Source organism: Malaclemys terrapin, chromosome 1, assembly GCF_027887155.1.
Source record: "Malaclemys terrapin pileata isolate rMalTer1 chromosome 1, rMalTer1.hap1, whole genome shotgun sequence".
In the NCBI taxonomy this organism is placed as follows: Eukaryota; Metazoa; Chordata; order Testudines; family Emydidae; genus Malaclemys; species Malaclemys terrapin.
The window spans coordinates 92,562,979-92,577,272 of NC_071505.1; the positions used below are offsets into that span (position 1 = coordinate 92,562,979).

Genomic DNA, 14,294 nt, shown 5'->3' on the forward strand with positions numbered 1-14,294 from the left:
TAAATCAGCAGGTGCAAATATCTTGCATGAAAGAGTTTTGAAAGAGCTGGCCAAGAAGCTCTCTGGACTGTTAATATTGATTTTTAATATTTCCTGAAAAACTGGGAAAGTTCCAGAGGACTCTAAGAAAGCTGATGTTGGGCCACTATTTAAGCAGGGTAAACGGGTTGACCACAGTAAGTAAAGGCCTATCAGCCTGACATCAATCCTGTCATGGACCAAGTTATAGGTGGTCAGTTCTAGTGGTGGTCCCGCCTAGTGGTTGGAGCCAGGACCCAATGCCAGGGATCAGGAACAAGAGACAGAGACAGGGTCAGCGGTCAGACCCAGAGCAAAAAGTCAAGTCAAGGGTTGTAGCCAGATGTGGGGCATAGAAGCAGGGATCTGGAACCAGGCAAGAAGGCTGGAAGAAGGCAGGGTGGCAGCCAGTCAGGAATTCAAGTTGCTCAGACAACTTCCTGTGCCTCCTTCTGGCTTAAATAGTAAGTCTGAGTGAGTCAGAGAGGCCTGACACCTCCTCCAATCAGGAGCTTTGTGGGTGGTGCCTCTGGTGAGCTAGGGTCCACTGGTATCAGTGAGCTGCTGGGTAGTGGCAGCAGTCCAAGGACTACCTGGGCACCTGCTGACCTGGGTTTGAGACCCATGATTCCTCATAGATCTCAGACAAATTAATGGGACAGCTGATATGGGATTCAATTAATAAAGAATTAAAGGAGGGTAATATAATTAATTCCAATCAACATGGGCTTATGAAAAATAGATCTTATCAACTATCTTGATATTATTGCAGGTTTTGTTGATAAAGACTATAATAGTATTGACGTAACTAGACCACAAAATCAACATGGCACAGATTAAATGGATTAAAAATTGGCTAACTGATAGATCTCAAAACGTAACTGTAAATAGGGAATTATCATCAAGCAGGTGTGTTACTAGGGGTCCCACATTAGTTCTTGGTCCTACACTGACTTGGAAAAAAAAATCATTACTGATAAAATTTGCAGGTGACACAATGGTAGAGGGAGTGGTAAATAATGAAGAGGTCAGGTCACTGATACAGAGCAATCTGGAGCAAACAATATACATTTCAATGCAGTCAAATGTAAGATCAGACATCTAAGAAAAAAGATGTAGGCCATACTTACAGGATGGGGGACTCTATTCTGGTAAGCAGTGACTCTGAAAAAGACAGGGGGGTCATGGTGGATAATCAGCTGAACATAAGTTCCTAGTGTGACCCTGTGCTAATGTGATCCTTGGATGCATTAACAAGAATATTAAATAAAAGTAGAGAGGTTCTCTGACCTCTGCATTAAGCACTGATGCATCTGCTACTGGAATATTGTGTCCCGTTCTGGTGCTCACACTTCAAGAAGAATCTTGTGTGACGCTATATGGAATATAGGAGACACTTTATGATATTGTTGATACCAATATTATAAAATTGCAATGAATCATGCCAGATTTGCCGTGTGAGGTATCTGCAAAAATGTCATAATTTGCCAAATATGATGATCTTGTTCATATGTTTGTATCACTTTGTATTATGAGTTATAGATATGTAGGGTATATCTGTATTTCCAAACTTGTGCAGTGTTTCTGGGTGACCCCCCCGCCAGAAATAATGGCACCAGCACTAGGCCTGCTTCATGGCCCATCAAGGGACATCAGCTGTACAATGAACCCTCTGAAAGGAGCCGAGACTACACCTTACGACTCAGCAAGGCATGCAGGGGCATGCCTATGGAAAGAACTCTAAGGCCTTTCAATGATGTGTACTATGAGTTTGTTGTGTGTGAAACAAAGGAAGTACCAGACACATGGCAAAAAGACTATAAAGGGCAGTTGCATCATCTCCATTTTGTCATCAATCCTGCTTCTTGTCTTCAGTCCTGCTTCTTACCTCTGGAGTAACTTTTCTACAAACTGAAGCTCAGAACAAAAGACTGAATGATCCATCCAAGCTGTGGATGTGTTCCAGAGAAACTTTCAAGCCAGCAAACTCACCAATACTACTAAGAACCTGATATATGGACTTTGAAGTCTTTGTATGTATGTGACTGCTTTACCATTTAACATCTCTCTTCTTGTTCTTCTGTTTTTCTTGATAATAAACCTTTAGTTTTAGACACTAAAGGATTGGCCGGCAGCGTGGTATTTTGGGTAAGATCCAAACCTATATTGACCTGATAATGTGGCTGACCCTTTGGGGTCAGAAGAACATTTTGCATATGTGAGCAGAGTTTTTTAAATAACTGCTCACTGTACTGGATCTATGTATTGACTGGGAACCAGAGAACTGGAATGCAATAAAGGGGGCTGTGTGATTTATCTTTTGCTTCTTGATAACCAGTGTGGGGGATCAGCACCACAGTTTGTGACTGGTTGGGGAGTTTAACTTCAGTGTTACCCACCAGTCTTGGGAGTATCTGCTCTCCCTTTTGCAGCCTGCCCTGACCTTGGCATTTCCAGTGAGGGCTGCCCCAGGCACCCTGAGTCACATCTTGAAAAATTGGAGAGGGTTCAGAGAAGAGCCACAGGAATGATTAAAGAATTGGAAAACATGCTTTATAGTAACAGACTCAAGGAGCTCGAACTATTTAACGTATCAAAGAGAAACTTAAGGGTGATTTGATCACAGTCTGTAAGTACCTCCATGGTGAACAGAAATTTGATAATAGAGGGTTCTTCAATCTAGCAGACAAAGGTATAGCAAGATCCAATGGCTGGAAGTTGAAGCTAGACAATTTCAGTCCGGAGCTGGAGCACAAATTTTTGACAGTGAGAGTAACTAACCACTGGAACTATTTGCCAAGGATAGTAGTGGATTCTCCATCACTGGAAATGTTTAAATCAAGATTGGATGTTTTTCTGAAAAACATGCTCTAGTTCAATGACAGTTATCAGACTTGGATCAGGAATAAGTTCAGGGAAGTCCTAAGGCCTTTGTTACACAAGAGGACAGACTAGATGATCACAACAGTCTCTTCTGGCCTTATGTAATCTATGAACATCAGCCCTTTTCTCTCAACCTACACACACACATATGCACATGTAAGGATAGGTCACATGAATATCCCAATCTAGGCTTGTAGTGGGCCCCACAAAACAGGTCAGAGATAAAGTTAACATCCCACCAAGGACAGGTAATAATGGCATCTAGGATCAGGACAGGTAGAGTAAACACTCCTCCCTAAATAGGAGGCGATCCCCCCACAGATCAGGAAGGTAGCATGATTATATAAAACCTCAGCTAACTGGCAACCCTCAGAGCAGGACATTCAGAGTGAATTCCTCATCCTGAACAGGTAGTAACCCCCTCCAACTTCAAACACACACACACAAACACACACAGAGATTAGAACAAGGAAAGTGAATACATCACTATTTACAGGCAGTGAGCTGCCAGATCAGGAAAGTTAGAGTGAATATTCCATTCCAAAAATTGGTGGCCTAGGTCTGGAGACACTGACCTACATTCTCCAGAGTGATTAGTGATGTTGGGTGCCCAAACTTGAGACCCTAAAAGAAGCCTGGTTTTCCATGTCCCATTAAGTTGTCTCAAGTTGAGCACCCACAAAATCCAGCATGCAAAATCACTAGACATTTTTGGGAAATGCAGGCCATAAATCACAGCAGATAACATCTAAAGCAAAAGGTGAAGAGGAGGGCATCCCACCAGGATAGTTGGTGACAACTGCAGCCCACATTAGACATCTGGATACCTGGAGACTACTGTCATCCAGTGACTAGTTGAAGGCTGGAATATCTACAAGCCAGATTGCAGCCTCATCGCTCATGTGCGCACAGGCATATGCGTTCTTTAACCCTGCAACAGCTGTCTTCGTTTTGGGAGCTTGCAGATTTCTTAAGAGGAATAATAAAGAAGGAAAATATTGACTTAGTGAGGGCCGGTTTTGGGGTTTGTTTTTTTTAAATTCTGTTTTGTTTTTTCTAAACCACTCCAAAAACTAGGGAGGGAAGGGGGAGAAAGTTCTGGTGATGTCAGCTTCCATTGCCATGGAAACTGAACATTTTTAGTGACAACGAAGTCTTCTTCCTCAAGGGGCTGGATTGTGTGGGGAGAAAGGGCGAGCAGGGCAGGGGGCGGACAAGGGAATTCAGTTAACTAAAACTATAGCTTCTGGCTTTCTAAAGGTAGTGAAAAGAGAGCGAGAGAAAAAACGACCGAATGAATAAATTACTTGAACTAATGAACAAGTGAACCAAGTTTATGCAACCAGAACACCATTTGGGGTGATTCTCAGCAAATGACTGTTCTTTTTGTTTTTGCCACATTTTTTTTTTTTTTTTTTTTTTTGGATAAAGGATACTATTGTCGCAAATAGTCAGAGGGAGGTAATTTAAACCACCCAGGAATGCCCCATAGGATAGTCTCCCCAGCTGTCTGTTGTTCCTCTACTTTTTCTGGCTACAGGGTGATCTTTTAATCCTGGGCTCTCGGTCTGGTGGACTGGGTGGGTGTTTGTTTTGGGGCAGGTGAGTTGTTCGTTTTTCCCTTGGTTTGAGGAGAGGAGCCTGATGGTGCCTAGTTCTATCATCTCCCCAATACCACACTTTCCTTTTTTGAGCCAAATTTGAGCCCTATTGAAGTCAATGGGAGCTCTGCCATGGAATTGATTTAGAACAAGACATGGCCCGCAGTACAGGGCAGGGGAGAGGAATGACTTGATTCTGATTTAGGTAGTTAAATGAGATAGGAGACATGAGGACCCAGTGTCAAGGATTTCCATGGGACTTCCAGGCAAACAGAGGTTTCTAACGGAGTCAGTTCTAGTCAGAGATGAGCCAGCAAGGAGGGGTTTGGATTTTGGACAGGTTACATGAGGATTTGGGTTGGAGGCTAAATCAGAACTGGGGTCCTGCGGTTGGGTTTGAGGCTGAATAAAAGCTTGCATTCAGATTTTGATGGCAAACATTAGTTTGATCACACCCAAATTGCATAAGCAACATTAATGGATTTCAAATAATAAAACAACAAATAACAACTAGTTCTTACACAGCACTAATGGCTCTCGTCTCTCTCTGACAGATAACATAATATACACATTATAAAATAGCTTATATATAGATCCCTGCACAGATACAAATTTATATCCATGGATGTGGATGTTTGCAGATATAGAGTGGATACCTGTGGAGCTGGAGGGCTCTACCAGGAACCACAGCGGTGAAAGCAGTAGCATGTCAGGCTGTTGCTTGCAGGAGCCAGCACCCAGCCTGGGCAGATCCTCCAGAGAGGCTGTACCACCTCCAGCTCTGCCCACTGTGGCAGCCCCAGATTCACCGGCAGCTGTCCTTGGTCGCGCTACTGTGTGCAAGCGGCTCACACGCTCCCGGACAAGAGACCACACCCAGCAGTGCTGGAATAATTTGTATAGTGGAGGTGCTGAGAGCCATTGAACCAAACTGTAAACCCTGGATATAACTGAAACCACTTCAAGCCAGGGAACCCGGCACCCCTAGTTCCAGCACCTATGCGCATACCACTGCATAGAAGAGACTCCTGTCCGGGAGCATGCAAGCCGCTTGCACACCTTAATGTGACCAGGGACAGCAGCCAATGAGCAGGACTGGGGGCGGTACAGCCACGCGGGATGAGCTGTCCAGGCTGGGCGCTGGCTCCTGTGAGTGACGGCCCAACATGCTGCTGCTTTTGCCGCTGTGGTTCCTGGTAGAGCCCTGCAGCTCCACGGATATCCGCTTTATATCCATGGACATAAATTTTGTATCCACTCAGGGTTCTACTTATATAAGTAAGTGGGAGGAATCTCTCTAATGGGAGAAGTCTTGTGAGATCAGACAATCTCATGAGATTTCCACCATCACGGGCCGATATCTCATGAGGACAGTTGCACCAGAACCAGAAAACAAGCCCCGTCCAGTTCTGAATCTGAAATCATAACCAAACATGTCGGATTTGTATCCAGGACTTGATTTGAAATCTCCCATGATATCAGAAGGGCATAGGCAGGCTACTATCCTCTGATCCCACTGAGGAATACCAAAAGAAACTACACCATCTGCTCAAGAAATTCCCAGCTACAGTACGGGAACAAATCTACATGGAAACACTCCCAGAACTCCGACCAGGAGTATTCTATCTGCTACCCAATATCCATAAACCCGGAAACCCTGGACACCCCATCATCTCAGGCATTGGCACTCTTACAGCAGGATTATCTGGCTATTTGGACTCTCTCCTCAGACCCTACACTACCAGCACTCCCAGCTATCTTCGAGACACCACTGACTTCCTGAGGAATCTACAATGCATTGGTGTTCTTCCTGAAAACACCATCCTGGCCACCATGGATGTAGAAGCACTTTACACCAATATTCCACATGAGGATGGACTACAAGCTGTCAGGAACAGTATCCCTGATGAGGCCACAGCAAGCCTGGTGGCTGAGCTTTGTGACTTTGTCCTCACCCACTTCAGATTTGGGGACAACTTATACCTTCAAGTCAGTGGCACTGCTATGGATACCCGCATGGCCCCACAGTATGCCAACATTTTTATGGCTGACTTAGAACAACGCTTCCTCAGCTCTCATCCTTTAGTGCCCCTCCTCTACTTGCGCTACATTGATGACATCTTCATCATATGGACCCACGGAAAGGAGGCCCTTGAAGAATTCCACCTGGACTTCAACAATTTCCACCCCACCATCAACCTCAGCCTGGACCAGTCCACACAAGAGATCCACTTCCTGGACACTACAGTGCAAATAAGTGATGGTCACATAACCACCACCCTATACCGGAAACCTACTGACCGCTATACGTACCTACATGCCTCCAGCTTCCATCCAAGACACATCACACGATCCATTGTCTACAGCCAAGCCCTAAGATACAACCGAATCTGCTCCAACCCCTCAGACAGAGACAAACACCTACAAGATCTTTATCAAGCATTCTTAAAACTACAACACCCACCTGGGGAAGTGAGGAAACAGATTGACAGAGCAAGACGGGTACCCAGAAATCACCTACTACAGGACAGGCCCAACAAGGACAATAACAGAACACCACTGGCCATCACATACAGCCCCCAGCTAAAACCTCTCCAGTGCATTATCCACGATCTACAACCTATCCTGGAAAATGATCCCTCACTCTCACAAACCTTGGGAGGCAGGCTAGTCCTCGCTTACAAACAACCCCCCAACCTGAAGCAAATACTCACCAGAAACTACACACCACACCACACCACAGAAACAACAACCCAGGAACCAATCCCTGTAGCAAACCTCATTGCCTACTCTGTCCCCATATCTACTCTGGTGACACCATCAGAGGACCCAACCACATCAGCCACACCATCAAGGGCTCATTCACCTGCACATCTACTAATGTTATATATGCCATCATGTGCCAGCAATGCCCCTCTGCCATGTACATTGGCCAAACCGGACAGTCCCTCCGCAAAAGAATAAATGGACACAAATCGGACATCAGGAATGGTAACATACAAAAGCCAGTAAATGAACTTTTCAATTTCCCTGGTCATTCTATTACAGATTTAAAAGTCACTATCATTGAACAAAAAAACTTCAGAAACAGACTTCAAAAACAGCAGAACTAAAATTCATTTGCAAATTTAACACCATTAATCTGGGCTTGAATAGGGACTGGAAGTGGCTGGCTCATTACAGAAGCAGCTTTTCCTCTCCTGGAATTGACACCTCCTCATCTATTATTGGGAGTGGACTACATCCACCCTGATTGAATTGGACCTATCAACACTGGTTCTCCACTTGCAAAGTAACTCCCTGCTCTCCATGTGTCAGTATATAATGCCTGCATCTGTAACTTTCACTCTATGCATCTGAAGAAGTGAGGTTTTTACCCACGAAAGTTTATGCCCAAATAAATCTGTTGTTAGTCTTTAAGGTGCCACCAGACTCCTTGTTGTTTTTATAGGCAGAAAGTGACTCTTTCTTTTGGGAAGGCTACTCCCAGCAGCGCTGGAAGCTCCCTAGAAGTGGGGGGGCCACCGGCTCCCAGACAGTGGCCACACCCCTTCCCTAAGGCTCCCCCACACTCTGCCCTTCCCCTACGCCCTGCCACCACTCCGCTTCTGCCCCCCCTGCCCCGAGGTCCTGCCCTCACTCGCTCCTCTCTGCCCTCTCTCCCCCATCTCTTGCCCTTAAGGCAAGAAAAAAGGAGGAGGGCATAGCCCTCCCACTTTTAAAAGTGAGGACACCATGGCCAGGGACATCACATACAAAGGGTTTCCTGCCTTAAGGGCAGGGCCGTGCGGAGGAGGGGCACAGCGGGGGGCAGAGCCATGGTCCAGACACTGGTGGCCCCACCATTTCTAGGGAGCTTCTGGCACATCTGCTCCCAGGGCACGAAGGCGGCGGGCTGGTGCACCTCCAAAGGAAGATGACCCGCATCTGGCATTTGCCCCCTGCCTGGCCAGCCTGTTTTATTTTGGGGAGGCTCTTCTACGTGCTGCCCGTGTAGAAGGGGTTCAGATTTGAGGTTCTAGTCTAGCATCTCTGGTGCTGGCGTTGGACATGGAAAGGTGAATGGCATTCCCTAATGGGATATGCTGCTTAGCATCAGACAGGGAGAAGCCATCCATTTCCCAGTCTCCTCATTCCAAGTCAAGGAACTGGATTTCTGAGTCCACCTGGAATGGAGTCTTAATCCCGACCTGAATGACAGAGTATCAGAGGGGTAGCCATGTTAGTCTGAATCTGTAAAAAGCAACAGAGGGTCCTGTGGCACCTTTAAGACTAACAGAAGTATTGGGAGCATAAGCTTTCGTGGGTAAGAACCGCACTTCTTCAGATGCATGTAATGGAAATTTCCAGAGGCAGGTATAAATCAGTATGGAGATAACGAGGTTAGTTCAATCAGGGAGGATGAGGTGCTCTGCTAGCAGTTGAGGTGTGAACACCAAGGGAGGAGAAACTGGATAGCCATTCACAGTCTTTGTTTAATCCTGATCTGATGGTGTCAAATTTGAAGATGAACTGGAACTCAGCAGTTTCTCTTTGGAGTCTGGTCCTGAAGTTTTTTTGCTGTAAGATGGCTACCTTAACATCTGCTATTGTGTGGCCAGGGAGGTTGAAGTGTTCTCCTACAGGTTTTTGTATATTGCCATTCCTGATATCTGACTTGTGTCCATTTATCCTCTTGCGTAGTGACTGTCCAGTTTGGCCAATGTACATAGCAGAGGGGCATTGCTGGCACATGATGGCATATATAACATTGGTGGACATGCAGGTGAATGAGCCGGTGACGTTGTAGCTGATCTGATTAGGTCCTGTGATGGTGTTGCTGGTGTAGATATGTGGGCAGAGTTGGCATCGAGGTTTGTTGCATGGGTTGGTTCCTGAGTTAGAGTTGTTATGGTGTGGTGTGTGGTTGATGGTGAGAATATACTTAAGGTTGGCAGGTTGTCTGTGGGCGAAGACTGGCCTGCCTCCCAAGGTCTGTGAAAGTGAGGGATCATTGTCCAGGATGGGTTGTAGATCACTGATGATGCGTTGGAGAAGTTTAAGCTGAGGACTGTAGGTGATGGCTAGTGGAGTTCTGTTGGTTTCTTTTTTGGGCCTGTCTTGTAGCAGGAGGTTTCTGGGTACACGTCTGGCTCTGTTGATTTGTTTCTTTATTTCCTGAATGACAGAGTGGTTCTGAGAGATCTTAACATGATCAGAGAAATACAACCAGCTCCAAGCCACTCCATTCAAATGCACTTATTGTCCTTTTGCAATTCAGAAATCTGAGCTTTGATATCGCTCCTTTAACATCACTTCTCATACTACTTCTCATCACTACACTACCCCCTCCATACGCTCAGCTGTACCTTGCTGTTACAGAGGCTCAGAATCAGTACGCTGGGATGTGTAATGCAACATGATTCAGTTGTTTTAACTTATTTTCCATCGATTACCTCCTGCTCACCACAATGTGGGGCCAGTTTAATTAAAGATCCTAGCTACTGAAACACCAGGCTCAGGAATTGGAAGATGGGAAGGCTCTTCCCATCTCACCCACGTTGCTTTCAGTGTTGAAACACAGGATCTTTCATTTTCTTCCATTCTCTTTTAGGTACAGGCCAATTTCCCCACTGGGCACCTACCTTCATCTCTCAGACAACAAATTAAATGAGTTTGAAGGTCTCAGTTTAGTGCATCAGGAAACAATTGTCCTCACACCCAAAGGGAAACATCTTTCAAGCCTTGTTGCAGACAGGTGTATTGAAAACAAATGTAAAAGATGTTCCTATTATTCACCCTGGGGAACAGTTGTGTGGGGTAAGCTTGAACGGCTCTGCCAGCTCAACCAGTGATACTGAGTTCTAGATGACAATGAAAGCTGGCTATTCCCTGCAGGGAGGAAAAGGGAGGTGGGGATACCTCTAGAAAGGAGCTATTTGTGTTTTGTTCGCTGTAAAAAAAAAACAAAACAAAACAGCCATATTTTCTTCTGTAAACAGCAAAATTTCTGCCATGGGGCAATTTGATTAAAAACAAGCTGCACTCACCAGTGCAAGGAGTAAAATTTCACCTCACATTCAAGTGGCAATTCATGTGGGCTTTTGGCGGTGCATGCGCAGAGGCTTGGGAAATCAGAGCTTCACCATAGCAACTTTGTTGTTAAAAATGCTCAAATGTCAACTTGTCCCTAAGGTGCTGTGGGGTGGACTGATGTGATGCAAAGGCAGAAACCCACAGTTTCTAAAAGGATGCTTTTAATCTTAAAGCTGAGCTAGTGGAAGCAGAGCTGTTGCACTGATTTGGGCCAAGGCGACACCTCATTGGCCCAATTACGTTAAAAAAGCTTGCTGGGTTTCAGAGCCAGAGCTTCAGCTGATGTAAATCAGCTTAGCTCCCCTGCACTGAGGAAGTTACACCAATTCACAGTGGTGGAAGGTCTGGACCTCATTGTCTACTTGTTTCTCCACAATCCTGCTGAACTGAGCACATGCGTGATTCCAGGTTCTCAGGGACGATGCCCACAAAGCAACAAAGCAACAAAGCCACAAACACCTCAGCTGGTTTTGTTCTCAGTTACAGCAGGGCAAATCAAGAGTAGCAATGTTCACTTTACCGGAATTGTGCTGGCCTTTCACTAAAGTAAATGGGAGCTGAATTTGTTCCTGTGCGTAAAAAATACCCCCAAGAACCTTCTATTCTCTTCCAGCACTTGCCACCAGGGCTTTGGAGCTGTGCTCCGGCTCCGCTCCAGATCCAGGCAAAAACCTGCAGCTCCACTGCTCTGGAGCTGCTCCGCGCTCCAGCTCCAGGCTCCGCTCCAAAGCCCTGCTTGCCACAACCCTAAGATGGGGACCATATCCCAACTGCATGCAACACTGCAACACTCCAACACTGTAAAAACACAGAAAACAGTTAACCTACCCAGCCATCACAATGAAGAAATCCAGGCGATTCCAGGTGTCTCCAAGATAACACTTCTTGCCAAAGATCCCAAGGGCCACCATCTTCAGCACCATCTCCATTGCAAAGAAGATGAAGATGAAATCATCAAATACCTGAAGGAGCCACAGGGAAAATGGAGGGTAAGTTTAACAAGAGCTCGCTGCCCTTTTGGTCTACAGTTCAGCGTGTGTAGATGAATATAAATTTCAGTGTGCACAAAAATGAGTGACTGACAGTGCTGGACAGTGCAGGTGCTGGACAAGTTACCTCTGAACATGGCTGGATAAATAGGAATACATAGAGTATAAGTGAACTATCTATATTCTAGTGCCAGAGACTACATTCAATCTCTCTCTCTCTCTCTGGCAAACTCTTGTGATTTTTTTAAAGCAAGCTAGTACGTTGCTATGGGTATCCTTGTTGAGAGAAATTTGAGGCTCCACTACACCATGTTTGTGGGGCCACGCCCGCTCCCATTTCACTTTATTTAAACAGACTTTACAGATGTTTGGGAGTGGGGCCCCGAGCTCAGGGCCCCAGTACAATTGTCCCCGATTTTCCTCCTCCCCCCAATCAGCCCTGGTCCTTGCCACCCTTTTCCAGAAAAAGCTAAGTGCAGATGGCAGACATAACAATTAGAACACTGGCCTGAGCCTCAGCCAATGGTGCACCTTCTCCCATTAAAGGGCAGGAGACTGCTTACCTGCAAGATCTTGCACCGGTCATTGAGGCAGTCCATATCATCACAAGGCTGGTACATCCCCAGGGTAACACAGTTCAGTAGAATCACCATCATGCTGACACACTCAAACCAAGTGCAAAGGAAAATAGAGAGTCAAGGAAAACTCAGCTAGGGTCAACTGACCTAAAACTTGGGATGACAAAATAGACATCTTTAAAGAAAACAAAATTCCAGGTGATATAATAGCCAAGTCATTGATCCCTATATTTTCTGTCTCCATCCTTTACCCTCCTCCTCCCATTTCATTCCAGGAAAAAAAAAAACAAGTTGAAACTCATTTTGGGGACAGATTCAAGTAACTCAAAGCATTGTGGGCTATTTATGCAAATTAACATCCATTGTTAAACACAGACACACACCAACTTCCTGTTTCAGTGGTTTGCTGAACTGTTACAACTTCAGTGTGATAGAAACAGATTTCCCATCATGCCCTCCACTCAAAAGCTGCAAAGGTCTTCAGCATATGAGGACAGGGTTCATCCAACACAATGGAGTGGAACCTAGAAGTAGGAGTCTCTCCTGGGGAGAGTACAACTTAAGGTTTCAAAGCCTAGAAATCATTTTCTCTCCTTGATAAGAACTTAGAAACATGGAACTGCCATAATGGAACAGATCAATGGTCTATCTAATCTGTTATTCTGCCTCCAACAGTGATCAATGTTGGATAAAACTTCCATGATGTGCCTAATTGTGCTATACTATCACCACAGGGGAAAATTGTGTTCCTGACCCCAGCTGGTGATCAGTTTATGCCCAGAAGCATGAGGATTGATAATCCTTGTAATTGTTTTCTTAGCTACATTCGTGTCCCTGCAGAAGCTACACTTATTCATAAAAAATGTTGAATCCTTTGTTTAAAGTAAGATATCTGCTTCAATAATAGCCAGCAGCAGTGAGTTACACTGGCTAATTATACTTTACATTAAAAAGTGTTTCCTTCTATTTGTTTTTAATGAACTGTCTTTTAATTTTATCAAGTACTGCTCCATTTCTACATTAGGGGGCAGTGTAAACAGGAGTGCTTGAATGATCTTCTCTATACCCTTCAGAATTATATACCGCTCTCCTTTTATTCTTCTCCTTTCCCAACTAAACAGACTTAGGGCCTGGATTTCACTTATACTAACCCTCCTTTATAGTGGGTGTCTGTCCTTTAAGGGGATGTCTACACAACAAGAAAATCCCACTGCTGGCCTGTGCCAGCCGATTTGGGCTTAAGCTGCGAGGCTTTTTCATTGCTGTGTAGACTTATGGGCTCGGGCTGGAATCTGTGCTCTGGGACCTTCGCACCTCACAGAGTCCTAGAGCCTGGGGAATCCAGGGAAATCAGGGCCTCACTTGCCCATGGTGGTTTTCTGAAGTCCATCTGGGAGTAACCAGTTAATGGACAATTAGCAGTAGAGCAACTGCTTCCTATAAGGCTCCCTGACAGGAAGAAGAAAGTGCCGGTAGAGAGGAGAAGCTTGGCTTGTAACTAAATGGCAACTGTGAGAGAGGCTGTTCCCAGGGAGGGAACAGATGCCTGAAAGGCAACCTGAAGGAGTGACTGTTCTCCAGGCTGGAAGGGAGGAGAACAGATGTACCCAGAAGGCAAGGGCTTGAGATGGTTTCCAAAAAAGGAGTGCCTAAAGAAGAAACCAGAGTGTGATCCCACGTGGAGGGGGCAAGAGTTCAGAAGGAACTAGAGACTGTTTCTAAGAGTCAGGTTTACTTATGTCATTTTCTGTTATCAATAAATGAGGCTCTGAGGCATGCTTTAAAGGACAAAAGTCTGTGTACCTGAGAGATGGAAAACTGAGCCAGGATGCGCCAGTGACACCTTGCTCAGACTCCAAGGGGTGCAAGGACATGCTGTAGCATCAACAGGACCAAATAGTTTTCTTTTAACTACCAGAGCTGAAAAGTCCATTATTAAAGAGCAATCTCATGTCGTGGTGTCTCTCGGTCCTTACATAAGTGAACGCAAAATGGTGGCCTAGACTTCTGTCATGGCTCAAGAAGATTTCAAGCCCGGTAGTTTGTTTTGTGGGGCTCTTCCTTGACTGACATGTGACAGGGAAGCACATCAAACCTGCACTCTTTGTGATGAAGGACTATGCATTCCCTTCCTTCTCCTCCACTGCCCT

The 14,294-nt window shown here is 45.3% G+C and overlaps 1 protein-coding gene across 2 annotated transcripts in view; it reads right to left on the reverse strand.

The window, feature by feature from the left end:
* CACNA1I (calcium voltage-gated channel subunit alpha1 I) overlaps positions 1-14,294 on the reverse strand; it is a 225,976-nt gene that overhangs the window by 110,449 nt on the left and 101,233 nt on the right. For both annotated transcript variants that reach the window (XM_054016232.1, XM_054016231.1), the window contains exons 2-3: positions 12,130-12,241; positions 11,406-11,539 (exon numbers count right to left, since the gene is read on the reverse strand). In XM_054016232.1, the coding sequence (XP_053872207.1) occupies positions 11,406-11,539; positions 12,130-12,241 (246 nt within the window). The remainder of the gene's footprint in view (positions 1-11,405; positions 11,540-12,129; positions 12,242-14,294) is intronic.